The following is a 24,000-nucleotide window of genomic DNA, read 5'->3' as shown; positions in this document are numbered from 1 at the left end:
AGGTTGAAGAATTCTCATGAGGCCTCCCTGCTAGATCAGCCCTAGAGCTGGAGGCACTCCCCTTATTTAGGGTCCCCTGTTAGAGTGCCCAGCCTCCACAATGTTTCAAAGCACTGTGTAGATCCAGGATTGAGTAGAGTTACTCCCCTTGTTTACAAGGGTTATAAAGCTCTTTGCTAAGTTCTACTCTCCAGGATGCCCGTCTCTATGATCCGGTTTCACTATTGGTTTTGTGAGAGACTCTGTTTAGAAAAACAGACAGGTTGTTAGCAAGACTAGGTCAGTAGATTTGATCAGGTCAGCCTCCCTGGCATGTGGGGTTGACTCTATGTCCCCTCAGAAAGTGACTGGACGGGACTCCTTTCGGACCCCCTGGCCATATTCCCTTAAAGGAACCCCTTCCATGGAAGCTGTTGGTTTCAAGCCCTTGAGCGGTCTTGGTAGGCTTTTACTTCCGGCTTGGTAGGCTTTTACTTATTATCGAATTGCTCCTGTCTGCCTTGTTGCTTCTGCTGCTGTTGCGTTGGTGTGCGTCTGAAAGCTTTGTATATCTTTCTGTTTTGAATCATTAATTACTATCATTCTTTGTTTATACTGCTAAATATAACTTACTCAACATCACACATTAACCTGAAATCGCTAGCTTCAATCTAAATCGTTACTGCTAGCACAAAACGCTAGTAATTCGCTAGTCTGTTAGCGTGCCATCCGTTCGCTCTTTATTTATTTATTTTTCTTGCACGCACTCGCGCCTTTTACGAGTCCATCAAACAACTTAGGTGAGTAGGATCAGTCAACAAACACGGTAAGTCATGTCATCTTCTCCTCTTATTGTTACTCGCACCTCATGCAACATGTTTAGCATATCCTTCTCTGTCAGCACAGGATTTACATGTGATAAATGCAGGGAGATAGTAAAGCTGACGGGGAAGATTTCAGAACTAGAGACACGCATCCAAGCTTTAATCAAGGTTAATTGTAAGAGTGCAAGGGCTTTAGATACTGCTTTGGATGCGACTAGCTTAGTGAACTCTTTACATTGTTTGGTTCCGGCTGAAGTAGAGCCCGTGCAGCAGGGCAAATGGGTGACAGTGAGGCTCTGTAATCACGGGACAAAACACCGCTCTTCCGTTCGGATTACAACTTCAAATAGATTCTCCCCTCTCAGTGAAACACCCACTGTGAATCCTGTTGAATGTGCCCTAGTTAGTGGCGATTCTATTACACGGAACGTGAAAATAGAGACCCCAGCCATCATAGTCACATGTTTGCCGGGAGCCAGAGCACCTGACATCAAAGCAAATTCAAAAGTGCTGGCTAATGCTAATCATAAATTCTCTAAGATTATTATTCACGTCGGCACAAATGATGTTCGACTCCGCCAGTCGGAGATCACCAAAATTAATGTTAAAGAGGTGTGTGAACTCGCAAGTACGATGTCAGGCACTGTAATTTGCTCTGGCCCCCTTCCTGTTCGCAGGAGTGATGAGATCCAGAGCACCTGACATCAAAGCAAATTTAAAAGTGCTGGCTAATGCTAATCATAAATTCTCTAAGATTATTATTCACGTCGGCACAAATGATGTTCGACTCTGCCAGTCGGAGATCACCAAAATTAATGTTAAAGAGGTGTGTGAACTCGCAAGTACGATGTCAGGCACTGTAATTTGCTCTGGCCCCTTTCCTGTTCGCAGGAGTGATGAGATACTTAGTAGATTGTCCTCACTCAATGGCTGGTTGTCTAAGTGGTGTCCGCAAAATAATATAGAATTCATAGACATTTGGAAAAGTTTTTGGGACAGACCTGACCTGTTGAAAAGAGATGGTATTCATCCCTCCTGGGATGGTGCTGCTCTTCTCTCTAGTAATATGGCACATAGTCTTAGAGCTCAAACATGAAAATCTGGGGCTCAGGTCAGGAAGCAGACAGACTGGCTAAACCAACCGTCTGCTAGCTGTTTCATGTCACCAAGGTCAGATCCCATCACATAGATCCCTCTTTCACCTAGATATCATCATATAGAGACTGTGTCTGTTCCCCGAATTAGGACATACAAAAAACTTCCAAACCCATCTAAGGGTAAAAATGTAATTGATGTTCAACAAATAAAAAACAGATATAATACAAATGAGCAAATGATAAAGCTTGGGTTGCTGAATATAGATCCCTTACTTCAAAAGCACTTATTGTTAATGACATGATTACAGACTATAATCTAGATGTGCTGTGTTTGACAGAAATTTGGTTAAAACCAAACGATTGCATTACTTTAAAAGAGACCACCCCGCAAGATTACTGTTATAAACATGAACCTCGTCTGAAAGGCAAAGGGGGAGGTGTTGCTGTAATGTATAGTAATATTTTTAGAATTACTAAGAAGTCTAGTTTCAAATATAATTATTTTGAAGTGTTGGTGCTTAATATAGCAATATATAGTGTAAATGATAAATCATGTTTGAGATTTGTGCTGGCTACTGTAGCCATTTGTGCTGGCTAAAGTCAGAGTATGGTGCCACCTGACTTTCTATCAGAGTTAGTACTGGTTGCAGATAAAGTCATAATTGTTGCTGATTTTAATATACATGTAGATAACGAAAAAGATGTTGGGACTGGCATTTAAAGACATTTTTAACTCTATTGGAGTTTGACAACATGTGTCAGGACCTACTCATTGTTGTAATCATACCCTAGATCTAATATTATCACACGGAATCAGTGTTGATGCCGTTGAAATTCTGCAGCAGAGCGATGACATCTCAGATCATTATCTAGTCTCGTGTAAACTTCATTTAGCCAAGGCAAGTAAAGCCAACTCCGTGTTGCAAATATGTTAGACCTATCACTTCTGCCACTAAAGATTGCTTTATTAATAATCTTCCTGATCAGTTTCATAATTTCAGCATCCCAAATAGCTTAGAAGAGCTTGATATTGCAACAGAAAATATTAACTCTCTCTTTTCCAGCACTTTAGTCACAGTTGCTCCGTTGCTCTTAAAGAAGATTAAAATAGAAAATAGTCCAATGCCGTGGTACAACGAGCAAACTCGGGCCCTTAAGAGAGCAGCCAGAAAAATGGAGCGCAACTGGAAGAAAACTAAACTAGAGGTATTTTGCATTTCATGGAAAGAGTGCTCGATTGCATACAGAGGCCTTAAAAGTTGCTAGATCTGCTTATTTTTCAACCCTATTAGAAGAAAATAAACTAAACCCTAGGTATTTATTTGAAACAGTGGCTAAACTAACGAAAAATAAAGCTTCAAGCCCAGAAGTTTCCAAGCAGCACAGCAGTAATGACTTTATGAACTTGTTCACTTATAAGATTGATAACATCAGGGAGAAAATTATAACTATGCAACTGTCTAATACAGTATCGCATCAGGCAGTGCATTGTAGTCTCCCTAAGGAAAAATTTGATTCATTCATTGCTATAGAAGATGAAGAATTCGCTAAACTTGTTAAATCATCTAAATCGACATGTATGTTAGACCCTATACCAACTAAGCTACTGAAAGAGATGCTTCCAGAGGTCATAGATTATGGAAGTAAAATAATGCCAAATGTTTTTGAAACAAAAAAGCCTGTTGAATTGCACTACTTGGAAAAAAATAGGCATTGCATTAAACATGCTTGCATGCATGCATTTTTATGGGCTGAAATTCAACATGGTTGAATATTTAAGCTGTGCATATTTCAATTAAAAACATTTCAAACACATTTTCGGTAACACTTTACAATATGGGTGCACTAATAAGCATTAATTAATGCTTAACTAATGCACAGATAATCATGTGTTAATGTATGACTCATGAAGAACTAAACCATTAATTAATGATTACTGCATCAGTAAATAATAAAGATTCTAAATGATTAATAGATTAAGTAATATATGAATTGTTATTAATTAAATGTGTCATAATGTATTAATTCCTTAATAACATTTTATTAACTAATAGTGTAAATTAATGCGTTAATTACCACAATGGGTTGAAGCAATGTACTTCAACTTTGAATTGTCTGCTTTAATTAATCATTAGCTAATGATTTGCAAATGTATCATTATGTTATGACTTTACTTGTTGAGGCACATGACTATTAACTGTTAAGTAATATGCCATTTTGGTTTTGACATCCACACTAAGCCATGGATTTCAATTTCCAACCATGTACAACCAAGATTTCACTGAGTCCGATGAACCTTGTTGTTCATGGCACAGGACTATGACAGGTTAAGCTTGAGGTTGTGGAACACTGAAAACATGCGGTCGAGCTTTGCTATTTCATAACACTGTGTCTAGACTGGACAAAGACAACAGAACGTCCATTGTAGTCAGTGATACTACACTGGATGCGGCACGACACTACACGACAAAACCCTGACAGTAAACCGATGCCACACTCTATTCCTGACGTACTCCAAGCTCTTGTGCTAGTTCTGTTACGAAGGACAAATGGACTTGCGATGGTCTGTCATGTCCATTGTAGACAGCTGGTCTCGTCCAGTTTAAACACAGTGTAACAGCGTCAGGAGTTCAGATTCTGTGTGCTGATATTTGTGTGCAGCCCAACTCACCCATCCTTCACACACATTCACCGACATTACATTCACTGCATGTGCAAGCTGTCAAAACCCATAAATGGCATATTACTTAACAATTAGTTAATAGTCATGTGCCTCTAACTCATAACATAATGATACATTTGCAAATCCTTAGTTAATGATTAATTAAAGCAGACAACTGGAAGTTGAAGTACACTGCTTTGACCAACTGTGGTAATTAACGCATTGATTTACACTATTAGTTAATAAAATAAGTTAAGGAATTGATACATTATGACACATTTAATTAATAACAATTCATATATTACTTAATCTATTAATCATTTAGAATCTTTATTAGTTGCTGATGCAGTAATCGTTAATTAATGGTTTAGTTCTTCATGAGTCATACATTAAAGGGATACTCCACTTTTTTTGGAAATAGGCTCATTTTACAACTCCCCCAGAGTTAAACAGTTGAGTTTTACCGTTTTCGAATCCATTCAGCCGATCTCCGGGTCTGGCGGTACCACTTTTAGCATAGCTTAGCATAGATCATTGAATCGGACAGGACCATTAGCATCTCTCTCAAAAAAATGACCAAAGAGTTTAGATATTTTTCCTATTTAAAACTTGACTCTTCTGTAGTTACATCGTGACCGGTGGAAAATGTAAAGTTGCGATTTTCTAGGCTGATATGGCTAGGAACTATACTCTCATTCCTGCGTAATAATCAAGAAACTTTGCTGCCGTACCATGAGTGCAGCAGGCGTAATGATATGACGCAGCGCCTGAAAATAGGTTAGTCTAATAGGTTAGACAAACTTAGTCCCGGTCACGTTGGAAGTTACTGAGCTGGGGACTATTTTCAGGCGCTGCGTCATATTACGCCTGCTGGACTCATGGTACGGCAGCAAAGTTTCTTGATTATTACACAGGAATGAGAGTAGTTCCTAGCCACATTAGCCTATAAAATCGCAACTTTACATTTTCCGTCGGTCTTAGTACACGATGTAACTACAGGAGAGTCAAGTTTTAAATAGGAAAAATATTGAAATATCTGTGCATTAGTTAAGTATGAATTAATGCTTATTAGTGCACCCGTATTGTAAAGTGTTACCACATTTTCATTATTAAAAATTCAATAATCCATATTCACCTTTCATATTTCACTTCCAAAATATTCAAACTGTTTAAAAATACAACCTATAATATTCAACAGGCATATTCGCTTTGCAAATTCGCTTCCACAAATTCAGTGGTTCAAATTCAGTAGTAAATTCAACATTGACATCGAGGGACTGCAGGAAAAGCAGTAGATTACCGAGCATACTCTCCATCTGCTGTTAGTCAACCTCACCAGCAGGTGGTGCAAAAGCATGTGTTTTTGACGAAGACCAGCAACAGTTAGAACAAGCCAGTTAAATTCCTAAAACTCATTTACAGCAATGTAAGTGTATTTGTGATTATTATAATGGCGGTTGTATGTAGGGTTGTCTAACAGCAGATGGAGAATATGCTTGGTAATCTACTGCTTTTCCTGCAGTTCCTGGATGTCAATGTTGAATTTACTGTTGAATTTGAACCACTGAATTTGTGGAAGCGAATTTGCAAAGTGAAATAAAATGGACCGTAAAATGCCTGTTGAATATTATAGGTTGTATTTTTAAACAGTTTGACTAATTTGGAAGTGAAATATGAAAGGTGAATATGGATTATTGAATTTTTAATAATGAAAATATGTTTGAAATGTTTTTAATTGAAATATTCACAGCTTAAATATTCAACCATGTTGAATTTCAGCCCATAAAAATGCAAGCCCTAAAAATACAATGCATTAAAATGCAAGCATGGTTAGTGCAATTCAACAGGCTTTTTTGTTTCAAAAACATTTGGCATTATTTTACTTCCATAATAGATCCTCTTCTTAATATCATTAATTCAACTTTGTTATTAGGATATGTACCTAAAACTTTTAAGCTGGCTATTAAACCGCTTGTTAAAAAAACGCAACTTGATCGTACAGAATTAATTACAGGCCGATCTTGAATCTACCTTTTCTGTCAAATATACTAGAAAAGGCGGTATCCTCACAACTATGTTCCTTTTTAGAAAGAAATTATATCTGCGAGGATTTTCAGTCAGGATCCATAGTACTGAGACTGCTCTCATTAGAGTCACAAATGATTTGCTCTTATCATCCGATCGTGGTTGTATCTCTCTATTAGTGTTACTCGATCTTAGTGCTGCATTTGATACTATTGACCACAACATTCTTTTAAATAGACTCAAAAATTATGTTGGCATTAGTGGAATTGCATTAACATGGTTTAAATCATACTTATCTGACCGTTATCAGTTTGTAGCAGTAAATGAAGAGATGTCTCATCCATCACAAGTTCAGTATGGCGTACCACAAGGCTCAGTACTAGGACGTACATACTACCATTGGGAGATATCATTAGGAAGCATGGAATTAGTTTTCACTGTTATGCTGATGATACTCAGCTCTATATTTCTTCACGCCCTGATGAAACTTACCAATTCACAAAATTAACGGAATGCATAGGTGATATAAAAAATTGGATGACTAGTAATTTCCTACTACTTAATTCTGAAAAAACAGAGATTCTAATTATTGGACAAAAAAACTTCCTCACGTAATAATCTAGGATACTGTCTAACACTTGATGGCTGCTCTGTCAAGTCTTCGTCGTTGGTTAGGAACCTGGGTGTGCTCTTTGATACCAATCTTTCATTTGAAAGTCACGTGTCTAGTATCTGTAAAACCGCATTTTTCCATCTTAAAAATATATCTAAATTACGTCATATGCTCTCATTGACAAATGCGGAACAATTAGTCCATGTGTTCATGACATCAAGGCTAGATTATTGCAATGCTGTTATGGGTGGTTGCCCTGCACGCTTAATAAACAAATTACAGCTGGTCCAAAACGCAGCAGCTAGAGTTCTTACCAGAACCAGAAGTATGACCATATTAGCCCAGTTCTGTCAACATTGCATTGGCTCCCTATTAAACATCGTATACATTTTTAAATATACAGTTTGGATTGGCGGTATGGTTCTGTTGTGGGCAAGAACTCCCTGCGCATCCATGCAGCCTAGCATGGATAAGAGCAGGGAGAGAGCAAATAACCCCCCTTAGGGTAAACAGAACAGGACCAACATGAATGTATTGCAGATATCATTAATTCAAGATTTTAAAGTACAACATCATTCGAGAATTTATTCTGATTCAAGGGGAATCAAACTGCCAAATCCTGACTGACGAGAGGAGGAGCTGGGGATGGAGGAGGGTAATTAGCTCCTGAGAAACGCAATAACTGCTGATAATACTGAAGGAGCTTATATATGATAGGCGTCGTATTCCTATAGGTAGACGTGGATCAGCTGAGAGTCAGTTGATGCGAGCTTGACTAACGTGACCTGCCAGAACTGACGCTATGCTTGATTTCCTTCAAAATGGAACTGGGTTTGTCTTGGTTAACACTATCACCCCCCTTTGTAGAACCCAAGGTAATAGATTTAATAAATGCTGACAAAAACTTAAAAGCTACACATAAAATAAGATGTAAAATATTGAAATGATGAGTAGTCAATACAATATATAATATAGGGTATAATTTTACTCTAAAATTCAACATACGTGACAAAATGGCAAATACAAATCCATGTTTGTTTTCCAAGATTCCACTTGTTTCTGTGAATGGCAGGAATCCATTTGCTTCCATTTTTCTGTAGCTTTTGGTTTTCTGTAAAAAGATAGCTATTTTTTCTTGTTCCATCTATTTGTACTGTCTATCACACAACATATCTTTTCTCATTTTAAATGTTTGTTTTTTCAAGCAGAACACTAACTCTGCCACTCAGTGACTGTAACCACAGTGACTTCCGTCTAATGTGACCTCATGAGCATATCTTCTATTCCGATCTGTATATATAGATTTCCCACCACAATCAGCAAAGAAAAGAAAAGTGTTTTCTTTGAAAAAAACAAACAGATTTAATATATTTTGGGTCAGGTTTTAGAATTGTTCTTGCCACAAATTACTTTATCCATACTAGAACCATTAATTCATGGTTAACTTAAGAAGACTGCCGGCTGCCGTCGCATCATCCAAGTGGATGCTGTACACTGGTGGTGGTTGAAGAGAGATCCCCTGATATGATTGTAAAGCGCTTTGGGTGTACAGTAGTACATATGAAAGCGCTATATAAATGCCTCATTCTATTCTTCATTCTAAGACTAAAAGATTTTTGTCAGTGGAGCAGCCTACCCTTTCTAGCATACCCCCTAAAACCTCTCTCACCCCTCTAACATTCACCTCCTCTGATAGATGAGCCCACCAGTCCCAGTGTAGACCTGTGTGCTCGCCATGTGCCGGCGTCCTCCGTGGTGTCCAGCAGCTTGTGCCAGGCATCTGCCCACACCACCAGCCCTGTCTGTCAAATCCTCACCTCCCCCCTTACCAGCCTTTTCTACAGAGACTGCAGTGAGTTGTCCACCACCCCAAATCCAGCTCCATTCACAGTGACCTCTATTGTTCCTCTATCTGAGCACTTCATCTTAGTAGGTTTTCTAGCACTTGTGCATGTTTATAGTCTGTTGGTGTCACCATATTGATCCATTTATTCTATCTGCCAGGTGCCTGTCCAGTTTATCTAACTGCCACACTGTCTCAATTATTCCTGCCTCCCTCTCTGTTGACACTGATAATCATCAGTCTATCCAATAGCAACTTTATATGTTATTTATAACCGTCATGTAAACATCTCTATCTTTCATCATGAATCTTATTTGTATTTTTCTTTCCTCATCATCAATCACACCACCTATAACCCTGTTGCCTCGGTTTCAATATAGTACATATTTAACCTCCTTTAAATGTGTCTCTTTATATGTCTACTGTCAATGCCACTCAGTGTCTCTAACATCCATAATTTTTTTCCTCTATTTTACATCTGTCATCAACACAGGCCCCCCAATTTTAACAGCTATTAAGATTTTTATTTTTTTATTACTAATGGTTGGTAAGTTATCCACAAGTTCACAGCCTTCATACTCATATTAGGTAATTATTTTTAATTTATATAATTCATTAATTTATTCATTAGGGATGTAACAGTTAATCAGTAATTAGTCAAATCAATAATATCTTTATAATTACTATGCTCTATGATAAATTTCATTATATTAAAGCTGCAGTCCGTAGTTTTTCCTCTTTTTCGCCATCTCTGTTTGAAATCTGCAATTGCAGTTATTCGCGTAATTATCTACTTTATGTGGGTTGTGCCTCGGCTTGGCTTGGCACGGCACAGCACGGATGAATCCAATGTTTTGAGGAGAATGTGCGGCTGTCAGTCACCGCACCGGTGTGGATACTGTCATTTGGAATCACAGATTCTACTTTTTGGAAGTAGGACCAACATGAGAATTTTCACAGAAAAATGTCATCTGAACAAGTAAGTAACATCCACTTTTGTTCTGACCAACTAAGGGAAAAAAAGCATTGCAGTAAATCGCGCTGATTAAATCTAACGATCGCTTATGTCTTACTTGTCCAGCAGAAAAAAAGCTGTCTCTGCGTCCGTTTTGAACCCCTTCAAAACACGGAGTTCACACCACCTTTCAAACCAGTTGTCCACCTTCTCCAGTTGTCACTGGTGATTGTCGTTTGAACCTTTCTGGATCCGCCATCAAATTGATAAGTTTAATTATATCAAGAGCTGTGAGAAAAGGCTATAAATCTCCACCTCCAACATCCTCACACGCAATATAGCCTACTACCCGACACCCTCTTTATGTGTACAGATGTGGCGTAATGACGCAAAGACATACTCAAATTTCCTGTGGAAATCCACCAGTACCACTGGAATTAAAAACATTATTACAAGCTTACCGTTTTGAATTGAGTTAAGGCAAGCAGATAGCTTTGAACACTACATGAAAAATGTATTTTGGATCAGTTTTAACCCAAAAAAGTTATGGACTGCAGCTTTAAGTAATGGCAAAATAAATTTCAGTTGAAGAAAAACATTTCACTGTTATATTCTTATGTAAGCATTTCTATTTTTCAAAATGAACACCATAATAACAAGTGGGTTATTAAATGTTGCTGTCAATGTTAAACTTCAAATAAAACCTCTTAATGTGAAGTGAGTGCAGTCATTTGGCTTTCAAAGTAGTCATTAAACATTATAATAAAAACAGTTTCTGATGCTTTTAAACTGTTTTACTAAACGTTTAACAATATACATATACATATATAAACCATTTTGCACATAATATCTAGCATATATTACATAGACAAATAAAGCATTGGGCAGGTTGTAGAATTATGATATTTGTGTGATTTATCAAACTAGTTCAGCCCTAGTATTCATCTTTTCACTTACTCATCCATCGTAACCTACTCTTTCTCTTTTTTGTGCATTATCTTCTCTTTTGTTCTTTATTGCACTTTTTTAAAGGCAATCTCAAAAACAGCCGTCGGTCCTCCTATATGCTGGCCATTACCACGGAGCGCTCTAAGTCATGTGACGAGGGTCTGAACACCTTCAAGGAGGAGAGCCGTGTTTTCTTGTGAGTGTGAGACACTCTGTGTTCCTCTGGAACAGCCACTGTACATTGCACATAATATGCTGTTTGATGTCTCATCTCTTTACAAGCACACTCAAAAACAAAATATGGAAATATGGCTTTCATATTTCAGTGCTCAGTGTTTATTTTCGCGCAGTATCAGTTTGTGGCACAATCCCAATTTCTTCTGGAACTGATGTTACATTATTTGAAATGCAAATTACTGCATGAAGTTTTGTAGTGTTTTAATTTTGATTAAACTGAGATTAATTTGGGTGTACCAATTACTACATGAAGTATTGTCTGTTCTTTGTAATTTTCTTTCTTTTTTTTTTCTTTTTTTACAGGAGACTACCAAAACGTGTCAAAAGCTTTTTCACAGATGGCGTGAGTTCTCTCTATCCAACCTCAATTACAGTAATTCTTCATCCAAAAGTAGAAGTAGTTTACTTCAAAATGAAAATTAGCCCATGATTTACTCACCCTCAAGCCATCCTAGGTGTATATGACTTTCTTCTTTCAGACTAATACAATCTGAGTTATATTAATAAGCAGCCTGCTGCTTCCGGGGGGGGGGGGGGTAAATATAGGCCTTCTGAAGCAAAGCGATGAGTTTGTGTAAGAAAAATATTCATTCGTTACAATGTAAAATTGTAGCTTGCGGCTAAACGGCCAAACTCAGTCTATTTGCGTATATAAAGCACAACTTGCGTAACTTATGACGTCGGAAGTAGCACGTCGAATTACTCGAATAAGTTGCGCTGTAGACTTGCGTGCAGTCCGTATGTTCGTTTTTTTTTTTAAATATGAATATTTTTCTTACACAAACTCATTGCTTTGCTTCAGAAGGCCTTTAGCCGTGAGAGCCATGTGGAGTTCTTATATAATGGATGGATGCACTTTTTTGAGCTTCAGTCTGATGGTTGCAATGGTTGCAATCCACTGCCATTTTAAAGCTCGGAAGAATCAGGGTGTTTATTAATATAACTATATATTTTATTCATTTGAAAGAAGAAAGTCATATACATCTAGGATGGCATGAGGGTGAGTAAATCATGGGCTACTTCTTTAAGAGTCTTTTCAAAAATGTCTTGTTTTTTTTTCCAGTCTCTAGAAAGCCTTCGAGCAGCAGAGGAAGCTCACTCTAAACGTCACTCCACCTCTGAACTGGGGAACATCACTGTCACTGATATCAGGAAAGAAGGCTGGCTGCATTATAAACAGATTCTCACTGAGAAGGGAAAGGTCTGACACTAGTTCATGCATCTGTCTAATTACTCATGTAATTATATTTTAGACATTGCCAAGTACTTCTGTGGGCTAGCCTGAGACCTCTGTTATTGTATTGTATCTAGAAAGTGGGCAGTGGCATGCGGCCATGGAAACGAGTCTTCTGTGTGTTGCGCTTCCATTCGCTTTTCCTCTACAAGGATAAGCGGGAGGCGGTGCTTCACGCAGCCGGGGCAGGAGGTCACGGCAAATGGCAAGGGGAAGATGAGCAGCCAATCAGCATTCGAGGCTGCTTGATTGACATAGCATACAGTGAGACAAAGCATAAACACACCTTGCGACTGACTACTCAGGACTTCTGCGAGTACCTGCTGCAGGCGGAGGACAGGGATGACATGCTAAGTTGGATCAGAGTCATCAGAGAGAACAGCAAGACAGACAATGGGGTTTGTTGAGGGGAAGGAGGGGAGAGGGGGAGGAGGGGTCGGGGGGGGGGGGGGGGGGGGGGGGGGGGGGGGGGGGAATAACTCTTGAACAGAGATGTTTAAACCAGGGCCTGCGGTCCAAAGTAATAACATTTGATTTGGCCTGCCATGCCATATCACAAGAGGAGGGGAGAAAATATGCCATAGAAGCTTATCTTTATTTCCAGTTTATGTTTGTTTTAACATTGTTTTAACATTGTTTTGTTTTATTATTGTATTGAAATGTAAAAAAAAAAAAACAATATAAGTGAACTTAACCATTTTTAGCACATTAAATATATTTAAGCATTTAATTATTTTATTTTTACATTGAATATATATATACTGTGGGTAAAATAAGCATTTTTCTCAGTAAATATATCTCTAAAAGTGCTATTGACATGAAATGTTCACCAGATGTTGGTAACAACCCATGCAATCCACACGCAAAGAAATCAAACCATCATGTCTATAAATTAAGTTATGTGTAATAATGTTAATTGACACAGGGAAAAAGTATTGAACACACAAAGAAAGGGAGGTGCAAAAAGGCATGGAAAGGCAAGACAATCATTAAGTAGAAAGCAATCCTGCCCCTTGTCAGTGCAAAAAATGATTGTTTCAGGACATAAAAGTGGATCAATTGAGACAGAGCGCAACTAGTTCTCGAACTACTCTGAGAACTACGCCCACTGGAACGGCTACAGCTTAGCTTACATAAATATAATATATAAAACTGACATTTGGATATTTGACTTACCACTGACAAAATGTTTACGGCACATGTAGACATACTGAGTGTCAGGATCCCACAATTTACCCATTCTTCCTGCTGATGCTTCACATCTTATTGCCTGTATCCACTTTTGTCTCCTTAAAGGCTGGCTTTTACGGTTCGGAAGCTTATAAAAAATATATATATTTCTGGGTTTTTTAGCTTGTTTGCTGTACACCTTGTCACACAGCAGCTTTTAGGCATTTTTCTGTCATTTGTTATAAATCATAAATGACAAGGAGGCAGCCTCTCGCAATGAAAAGTCAATGGAGACGGTTGGATTGTCCCCCCCCCCCCCCCCCCCCCCCCCCAGTTACATGATTAATCAAAGCTCATCACATGGTCTTCAGATTATGACGCGTTGCGCTCTGTCTCTATACCAACAGTGAAGTTTGGAGGTGGGAACATCATGGTGTGGGGCTGTTTTTCAGCATACGGTACTGGCAAACTTCATATAATTGAAGGAAGGATGAGTGGGAAAATGTACAGAGACATTCTTGATAAAAATCTGCTGCCATCCAGGATGATGAAGATGAAATGAGGGTGGACATGGATGGATACATGGAAGACGATGATCCCAAACACATGAAAGAAAATAAAGCTGCTAGAGTGGCCCAGCCAATCACCTGACTTGAATCCAATTGAAAATCTATGTAAATAACTAAGTAACTGATCAGAGTTTATAGAAGAGTCCCACGGAACCTTCAAGATTTTAAGACTGTTTGTGTGGAAAAATGGGCCAAAATCACACCTAAGCAATGCATGCAACTAGTTTCTCCATACAGGAGGCATCTTGAAGTATTAAAGGGTTAGTTCACCCAAAAATGAAAATTCTGTCAGTAATTACTCACCCCCATGTTGTTCCAACCGCGTAAGACCTTCGTTCATCTTCGGAACATAAATTAAGATATTTTTGATGAAATCTGAGTGCTGGATCACTTCTCCATAGGCTGCTAGGTGACCGAAACTTGCTGGCCCAGAAAAGTTATTAAAGAGATCGTTAATATAGTCCAAGTGACTACAGTGGCTTAATCTTAAGTATATCAAGCGACGAGAATACTTTTTGTGCGCAAAAACAAACAAAAATAACGACTTTATTCCACTATTCATTTCCTTCTCTCTGGGCCTCGTAGTGTTTTTGCGCTGCGCGTCTGTGTTGCACGTCAACACGCATCACACACATGACCAGCGTCGGCCAATTGTGAGCCTACGTGGTGACGTGTAACACAGATGCGCAGCGCAAAAACACTACGTGAACCAACTAGAGGCCCAGAGAGAAGGAAATGAATAGTGGAATAAAGTCGTTATTTTTGTTTGTTTTTGCGCACAAAAAGTATTTTCGTCGCTTGATATACTTAAGATTGAGCCACTGTAGTCACTTGGACTATATTAACGATCTCTTTAATAACTTTTCTGGGCCAGCAAGTTTCTGTCACCTAGCAGCCTATGGAGAAGTGATCCATCACTCAGATTTCATCAAAAATATCTTAATTTGTGTTCCGAAGATGAACGAAGGTATTACGCGGTTGGAACAACATGAGGGTGAGTAATTACTGACAGAATTTTCATTTTTGGGTGAACTAACCCTTTAAGCATATTTATTTAAGTATTAAATAAATTTCAGAAAGCATGTTCAATACTTTTTCCCTGTGTCATTTAACATTATTACACATAACCTAATTTATGGACATCTATGATTTGATTTCTTTGCATGTGTGGATTGAATGGGTTGTTACCAACATCTGGTGAAAATTTCATGTCAATAGCACATTTAGAAATATATTTACTGAGAAAAATGGTGACATTTTCAATAATTATTTTACCTGCTGTATACATCCCATGACCCTCAAATACGTTTTTTTTTTAAAGTTTTTGGCCCCTATATTAAAACGTTTAGGCACCTCTGTTCTTAGAAAAATATACATTACAAAACAGCAGCTAAAGTAACAGCAAAATCAAACAGAAATTTTCAGAAATGTAATCACATAATTTATGCTGCAGACATCATAGTATTAATATGTACTATAACTACAGAAATGATAACTGTAATGCAGACACAGATAAACATTGTGATGCTATATCACAGTGATTTCCTGCTGCTTTTCACTTAATTTAAATAAAATAAACTGTAGAACTATGACTGTAAAAATTGCTATGAAAGTACAGCAGCTATTAGCCAGCAATGCACGGTAAATTCACTCTAACATATTTTACACCCTAACAGGAACTGGGCTTCTCCAGACAGGCTCTAATTAATAAGAAGCTGAATGATTATAGGAAACAGAGGTGATTCTCTTGCCTACTTAATCATACTTATAGAATGGTGAGTGTGGTAGTCTTATCTCTTTCATTTTGCAGTCCAACAGGCAACAAGCTAGACACTTCTCCTAGGATTCATCGGATGATGCCACCTTTCCTTCTGTCTAAAACTGAAAACACGTCAGGTGTGAACCGAGCCCCAGGGAAAGGTGAACTCTCTGAACCATGACAAATAGGCTTAGACACTAAGCCCTGCTCCTTTACCCAATTTCTGGTCTGCATTTGCATCTTTCAGATCTGTCTCATCTCTTTCTCCAACTCTAACAGATGACAGTAATAAGGCACCATGGGGCATTAACATCATGAAAAAAGGAAAGAAAACGGGTCCAAAAGCTTTTGGAGTGAGGCTGGAGGACTGCCTGCCGGCTGCCAATAATAAGGTCAACAAGAGTTGTGAACTAGTGCTTGTTTTCATTAACTAAATTATGAGAAAATACTTTCGGGTAGAGCTGGGTGATATGGGAAAATTTATTATCACAATATTTTTTGGGGGTGATGGGATGGGGGATGGGGATGGGGGAGGGGGGTGTGGGGGGGTAATCGTGATTCTATCTCCGGTCTCCGGTGTTTACTGACTATGGGGGGTTAATCGTGATTCTGTCTCCGGTCTCCGGTGTTTACTGACTATGGGAAGCGATTACTGGGGAGGATACAGGCTCGACACGAAGGCTATAAAACCTTGCGAACGTGTTAGGTGTCGCCCAGCCCGCAGCTCTACAGATATCTGTCAGCGATGCACCCTGTGCCAGCGCCCAGGAAGAGGTAATACTCCTAGTGGAGTGGGCTCTCAACCCAAGGGGGCATGGTGCACCTATTTATACCCGCGCTGTGGGGCGGAGCGTGAGATTCACTGAAAGGGAATGTCTCAGGTTACGTATGTAACCCTGGTTCCCTGAGAGCCAGAACACGCTGTGTCGAGACGTGGTGGGAACGCCCAGTGGTGGAAAGAGTACTGAAAAAACATACTCAAGTAAAAGTACCATTACATTCCAAAAAATGTAGTCTGAGTAGAGTAAAAAGTACCTGTACAAAAAACTACTTGAGTAAGAGTAAAAAAGTAGCTTATTTAAAAGTACTCATGAGTAGTGAGTAGTGAGTACTGAGCTGTGGATTCTACCCCCTTATAATAAACAATGTGCACTACAATTAATAAATAAAAAATTGTACATACTGTAATTCACATTATATTTTGTTCTTTGTCAGAAAGATTGAAGAATATCTATCATCCATCTTTTTAAAATGCATCAAATCAGTACATTCATCACCATTTAAATCATATTGTTAAAAAAAATAAAAAATATATGCATTTAAAATTAGGTGAAAGGCCACTGAGCCTGAGCATGCTATTGTTGCACATAAAATATCAATTTTCATAACTGCAAAGAATTAAAAAATCTGATAGATCAGCATCACACACCATGAGATGGGTTAAATAGAGAGATTGAAAAATACCCAATTTCTCTCCAAAACGGTACCTCACCTAATGCACTGAAAAAGGCTAAGATAGTAGGCTAACACTAATTACACTGTAATTCCATGCCATTAAATGTTACAATTTAAACGTAAATGCACATTGATCTAGAAGGGTGGAATCATCCCTTACATTTTACACGGCTACATTTACTCACATTGTAATGCTGATAATATAATTTGTAAGGAAAATTGTGAATTAAATAAGGAAGTTATATCCTGGAAATTTTTACATAAGAAACACACACACACACACAAAACAAATGCATGTCTCTTTTTAGTCTCAGCGAAGCTGTTTTATCAGCAGCATCCACACACAAAAAAACAAAAGTTGAACATGAAAAATGTTTTTACGCAAGTGCACTTGCCAAATGAAGGCGGATAAAAAAAAACGTTGTTTATTAACGAGCTGTAGTCACGCACTGACAGAAATGCAGTTCAAGTTAACGCCTTGGTTAATAAGGTGCACTGATTCTGAATTTAACCACTGGTAATAACTAGCTAGATAACAAATAAAAATATAGCTGCGAGCAGCGATTACGGGCCCAAGCCGGTGGCACCGCAACCCCGGTGCCTTTAGTTACCTAAAGGCACCGGGGATGGCGGTGCCGCCGCCTTTGGCCCTCCATCGCTGCTCGCAGCTATATTTATATATATATATATATATAGATAGATAGATAGATAGATAGATATCTTTAATGTATTTTTATCATGTTGAAAAAGTTTGGTGTGAATAAAATAAACCACTTAGGAGGAGTAACTAAAAACTCAGAGTCTGACATATCCAAAAAATCCACATTCAAACCAAAATATCTGACTTCCTGTTGCTCGGAGCTAATGACTGTAAATTAGAAAGTTGTCCGGCTCGATGAGACCAATATGCGTACTGATTTTTGTAACTGTGGGTAAAAGTAACCCCCCCACTTTTGTAAAAAGCATTTTGAAAGTGACACACTTCCTGCTACCAGTTGGTGGCGCTATAACTTTGACTCACAATAGTTACATCCATCTGACCGGCCTCTTACCACGAACACACTGCTGAAGTTTCATCAAGATCAGTTAATGTATGCAGAAGTTATAACACTTCGTGTTTCTCTTTTCTCGCAATAAATTCGTTTCCTCGCCACGGCCAAACCGTTCGAGATATCAAAAATCCATCCGCAATGTAGCATCCTCAATGTCTTGACTTCATGCTGACCGAGTTTGGAGGCGAGTGGATGAATTCTCTAGGAGGAGTACTTCGCATTCCACAGCGAGCGTTTTCCAAACAACCCATAATAGCCGACTTCCTGTTGGTCTGGCGTAAAACTTGACCGGGGGAAAGTTGTTCGGCCCAATGAGATCTATATGTGTACCGAGTTTCATATTAATTCATGCAAGCGTGTTTGATCTATGGACCAAGTTTTGGGACCCCGTTCAAGGGGGCGCTGTTGAGCCCCCCAGCCACGCCCGGGTACCAGCTTCAGCCCGGCCCTGATGGCCGTGGGTTCTGACCTGTGTGCAAAGTTTCAAGAGTTTTCGAGCACGTTAAGGGTCCCAAAAGCCCCTGAAACCTTGAAAACAAACATTAAACTCAACAGACAAATCCCTCCCACCCCTCACACACACAGAGACAGACAGAGAGAGAGAAAATTCTCCAAATAATCACATTCAAACTAAAATATCTGACTTCCTTTTGGTTGGAGCTAATGAATGTAAATTAGAAAGTTGTCCGGCTTGATGAGAACAATATACAAACCGAGTTTTGTGACTCTATGTAAAACTAAGCCCCCATTTTTGACTAAAGGTGGCGCTACTGAGCCCCTCACCACGCCCGTTTCTGAAACTTTGCACATGTCGACTGGCTAATAAGTGTGATGTGTCTGTCGAGTTTCATGCAATTTCAAGTATGTTAAGAGTATCAAAAGCATAAAAAAAGAATTTTAAAGTTTGATGCGTTGCCACGGCAACAGTATCTAAGATATCAATAATCCTTTCACAGGTCTACATCTGCCGTGTGTCTACATTGTACACATAAAGTTTGAAGCAAATCGGGTAAAAATAAGAGGGTGATTTCAAAGCATTTTGAAAGTGACACATTCCTGCTGCCAGTTGGTGGCGCTATAACTTTTACTCACAATAGTCACATCCATGTGATCGGCCTCTTACAACGAACACACTGCTGAAGTTTAATCAAGATTAGTTAATGTATGCAGAAGTTATAGCACACTTCCTGTTTCATTTTTTCGCCATAAATTTGTTTCCTCGCCAAGGCCAAACCGTTCGAGATATCAAAAATCCGTCCGCAATTTAGCATCCTCAATGTCTTGACTTCATGCTGACCGAGTTTGGTGGGGATCGGATGAATTCTCTAGGATGAGTGTTTCAAATTCCACAGCATGCGTTTTTCAAACAACCCATAATAGCAGACTTCCTGTTGGGCGGAGCTAATAATTTAGAGTGCGGAAGTTGTTCGGCCCGATGAGATCTATATGTGTACCGAGTTTCATATTAATTCATGCAAGCGTGTTTGATATATGGACCAAGTTTTCAGACCGTGTTCAAGGGGGCGCTGTTGAGCCCCCCTGCCACACCCGTGTACCAGCTTCAGCCCGGCCCTGATGACCGTGGGTTCTGACCTGTGTGAAAATTTTCAAGTGTTTATGAGCACGTTAAGTGCGCCAAAAGCCCCTAAAACCTTGAAAAACAAAGATTAAATGGAATAGACAACCCCTCCCACACACACACACAGACACACAGAGAGAGAGAGAAAATTCTTCAGAAAATCCACATTCAAACCAAAATATCTGACTTCCTGTTGGTTGGAGCTTATAAGTGTAAATTAGAAAGTTGTCCGGCTCGATGAGAACAATATACATACCGATTTTTGTGATTCTAGGAAAAACTAAGCCCCCATTTTTGACTAAAGGTGGCGCTACTGAGCCATTCCACCACGCCCGTTTCTGAAACTTTGCACATGTCTACTGGCTAATAAATGTGATGTGTCTGTCGAGTTTCATGCAATTTCAAGTATGTTAAGAGTCCCAAAAGCATCAAAAAATAATATTAAAGTTTGATGTGTTGCCACGGCAACAGTATCTAAGATATCAATAATCCTTTCACAGGTCTACATCTGCCGTGTGTCTACATTGTACACATAAAGTTTGAAGCAAATCGGGTAAAAATAAGACAGTGATTTCAAAGCATTTTGAAAGTGATGTACTTCCTGCTGCCTGTTGGTGGCGCTATAACTTTGACTCACAATAGTCACATCTGTGCAATCGGCCTCTTACAACGAACACACTGCTGAAGTTTCATCAAGATCAGTTAATGTATGCAGAAGTTATAACACACTTCCTGTGTCCCTTATTCGCCATAAATTCGTTTCCTCGCCACGGCCAAACCGTTCGAGATATCAAAAATCCGTCCGCAATTTAGCATCCTCAATGTCTTGACTTCATGCTGACCGAGTTTGGAGGCGAATGGATGAATTTCCTAGGAGGGTTATTTCAAATTCCAGAGCAAGCGTTCTCCAAACAACCCATAATAGCCGACTTCCTGTTGGGCTGGTGTGAAACTTGACAGAGGGAAAGTTGTTCGGCCCGATGAGATCTATATGTGTACCGAGTTTCATATTAATTCATGCAAGCGTGTTTGATATATGGACCAAGTTTTCAGACCCCATTCAAGGGGGCGCTGTTGAGCCCCCCTGCCACGCCCGTTTCTGAAACTTTTCACATGTCTACTGGCTAATAAATGTGATGTATCTGTCGAGTTTCATCCAATTTCAAGCATGCTAAGAGTCTCAAACGCATCCGAAAAAATATTAAAGTTTGATGCGTTGCCACGGCAACAGTATCTAAGATATCAATAATCCTTTCACAGGTCTACATCTGCCGTGTGTCTACATTATACACATAAAGTTTGAAGCAAATCGGGTAAACATAAGAGGGTGACTTCAAAGAATTTTGAAAGTGACACACTTCCTGCTGCCAGTTGGTGGCGCTATAACTTTGACTCACAATAGTCACATCGATGTGATCGTCCTCTGAAAACGAACACACTGCTGAAGTTTTATCAAGATCAGTTAATGTTTGCAGAAGTTATAACACATTTCCTGTTTCTCTTTTCTCGCCATAAATTCGTTTCCTCCCCACGGCCAAACCGTTCGAGATATCAAAAATCCGTCCGCAATTTAGCATCCTCAATGTCTTGTCTTCATGCACACCGAGTTTGGTGGGGATCGGATGAATTCTGTAGGAGGAGTACATTCAATTCCACAGCATGCGTTTTTCAAACAACCCTGAATAGCCGACTTCCTGTTGGGCTGGCGTATAACTTAAGAGTGCGAAAGTTGTTCGGCCCGATGAGATCTATATGTGTGCTGAGTTTCAAATTAATTTATACAAGCTAGTTTGATCTATGGACCAAGTTTTCGGACCCCATTCAAGGGGGCGCTGTTGAGCCCCCCTGCCACGCCCGGATACCAGCTTCAGCCCAGCCCTGATGGCCGCAGGTTCTGACCTATGTGTAAAGTTTCAAGAGTTTTCGAGCATGTTAAGGGCCCCAAAAGCCCCTGAAACCTTGAAAAACAATTCTAAAAGCAAACCTCTCCTAACAGACAAATCCCCCACACCCCACACACACACACAGAGATACAGAGGCAGAGAGAGAGAGAGAGAATTCTCCAAAAAATCACATTCAAACCAAAATATCTGACTTCCTGTTGGTCAGGGCTAATAAGTGTAAATTAGAAAGTTGTCCGGCTCGAGGAGAACAATATACATACCGATTTTTGTGACTTTACGTAAAACTAAGCCCCCATTTTTGACTAAAGGTGGCGCTACTGAGCCCCTCACCATGCCCGTTTCTGAAACTTTGCACATGTCTACTAGATAATAAATGTAATGTGTCTGTCGAGTTTCATGCAATTTCAAGCATGCTAAGAGTCTCAAAAGCATCAAAAAAGAATATTAATGTTTGATGCGTGGCCATGGCAACAGTATTAAAGATATCAAAAATCCTTTCACAGGTCTACATCTGCCGTGTGTCTACATTATACACGTAAAATTTGAAGCAAATCGGGTAAAAATAAGAGGGTGATTTCAAAGCATTTTTAAAGTGACACACTTCCTGCTGCCAGTTGGTGGCGCTATAATTTTGACTCACAATAGTCACATCCATGTGATCGGCCTTTTACCACGAACACACTGCTGAAGTTTCATCAAGATCAGTTAATGTATGCAGAAGTTATAACACACTTCCTGTTTTCATTATTCGCCATAAATTTGTTTCCTCGCCATGGCCAAACCGTTCGAGATATCAAAAATCCGTCCGCAATTTAGCATCCTCAATGTCTTGACTTCATGCTGACCGAGTTTGGAGGAGATTGGATGAATTCTCTAGGAGGAGTACATCAAATTCCACAGCATGCGTTTCCAAACAACCCATAATAGCCGACTTCCTGTTGGGCTGGCATAAAACTTAGAGCACGAAAGTTGTTCGGCCCGATGAGATCTATATGTGTACCGAGTTTCATATTATTACATGCAAGTGTGTTTGATTTATGGACAAGTGTTCGGATCCCGTTCCAGGGGGCGCTGTCGAGCCCCCCTGCCACGCCCGGGTACCAGCTTCAGCCCGGCCCTGATGGCCGCGGGTTCTGACCTGTGTGCAAAGTTTCAAGAGTTTTCGAGCATGTTAAGGGCCCCAAAAGTGCCTGAGAAGTAGAAGAAAAAAATAAATAAATATAGCTGCGAGCAGCGATTACGGGCCCAAGCCGGTGGCACCGCAACCCCGGTGCCTTTAGTTACCTAAAGGCACCGGGGTGGCGGTACCGCCGGCTTGGGCCCTCCATCGCTGCTCGCAGCTATATTTATATATATATATATATATATATATATATATATATATATATATATATATATATATATATATATATATATATATACATACATACATACACACACATACATATATATGTATATATATATATATATATATATATATATATATTATTGTTCAAAAGTTTGGGGTCAGTAAGATTTTTAATGTTTTTAGGAGAAGTCTCTTCTGCTCACCAAGGCTGCATTTATTGATTAAAAATACAAACAAAAACAGTAATATTGTGAAATATTATTCCAATTTAAAACAGCTGTTTTCAATTTTTAAATATTTTACATAGTAATTCATTTCTGTGATCAAAGTTGAGTTTTCAGCATCATTACTCCAGTCTTCAGTGTCACATGATCCTTCAGAAATCATACTAATATGATGATTGATGCTCAATAAATATTCATTATTATTTTCAATGTTGAAAACAGTTGTGTACAGATTTTTTTTTTCAAAATGCTTTGATGAATGTTAAGTTCAAAAGAACAGCATATATTTCAAATATATATATTTTTAACATTATAAATGTCTTTACTGTAACTGTTGATCAGTTTAACTCATCCTTCATAAATAAAAGTACTGATTTATTTTATTTATTTCCCCCAAAAATAAAATTGTAATTATTACTAACCCAAAACTTTTGAGCGGTAGTGTTTAACGTTACAAAAGCTTTAGATTTCAGATAAATGCTGTTCTTTTGAACTTTCTATTCATCAAAGACTGTACACAACT

The 24,000-nt window shown here is 39.0% G+C and overlaps 1 protein-coding gene across 2 annotated transcripts in view; it reads left to right on the top strand.

Annotated features, from left to right (window-relative positions):
- The window catches only part of arhgap23b (Rho GTPase activating protein 23b), a 353,808-nt gene that overhangs the window by 233,279 nt on the left and 96,529 nt on the right, over positions 1 to 24,000 (top strand). For both annotated transcript variants that reach the window (XM_084134390.1, XM_084134391.1), the window contains exons 8-15: positions 8,897 to 9,052; positions 11,031 to 11,142; positions 11,487 to 11,526; positions 12,247 to 12,384; positions 12,495 to 12,815; positions 15,833 to 15,894; positions 15,967 to 16,076; positions 16,195 to 16,307. In XM_084134390.1, the coding sequence (XP_083990516.1) occupies positions 8,897 to 9,052; positions 11,031 to 11,142; positions 11,487 to 11,526; positions 12,247 to 12,384; positions 12,495 to 12,815; positions 15,833 to 15,894; positions 15,967 to 16,076; positions 16,195 to 16,307 (1,052 nt within the window). The remainder of the gene's footprint in view (positions 1 to 8,896; positions 9,053 to 11,030; positions 11,143 to 11,486; positions 11,527 to 12,246; positions 12,385 to 12,494; positions 12,816 to 15,832; positions 15,895 to 15,966; positions 16,077 to 16,194; positions 16,308 to 24,000) is intronic.

This window comes from Abramis brama, assembly GCF_963993115.1.
Source record: "Abramis brama genome assembly, chromosome: 14".
Classification (NCBI taxonomy): domain Eukaryota; kingdom Metazoa; phylum Chordata; class Actinopteri; order Cypriniformes; family Leuciscidae; genus Abramis; species Abramis brama.
The sequence above is the reverse complement of the archived record's forward strand: the minus strand, read 5'-3'. Positions and strand labels throughout refer to the sequence as shown.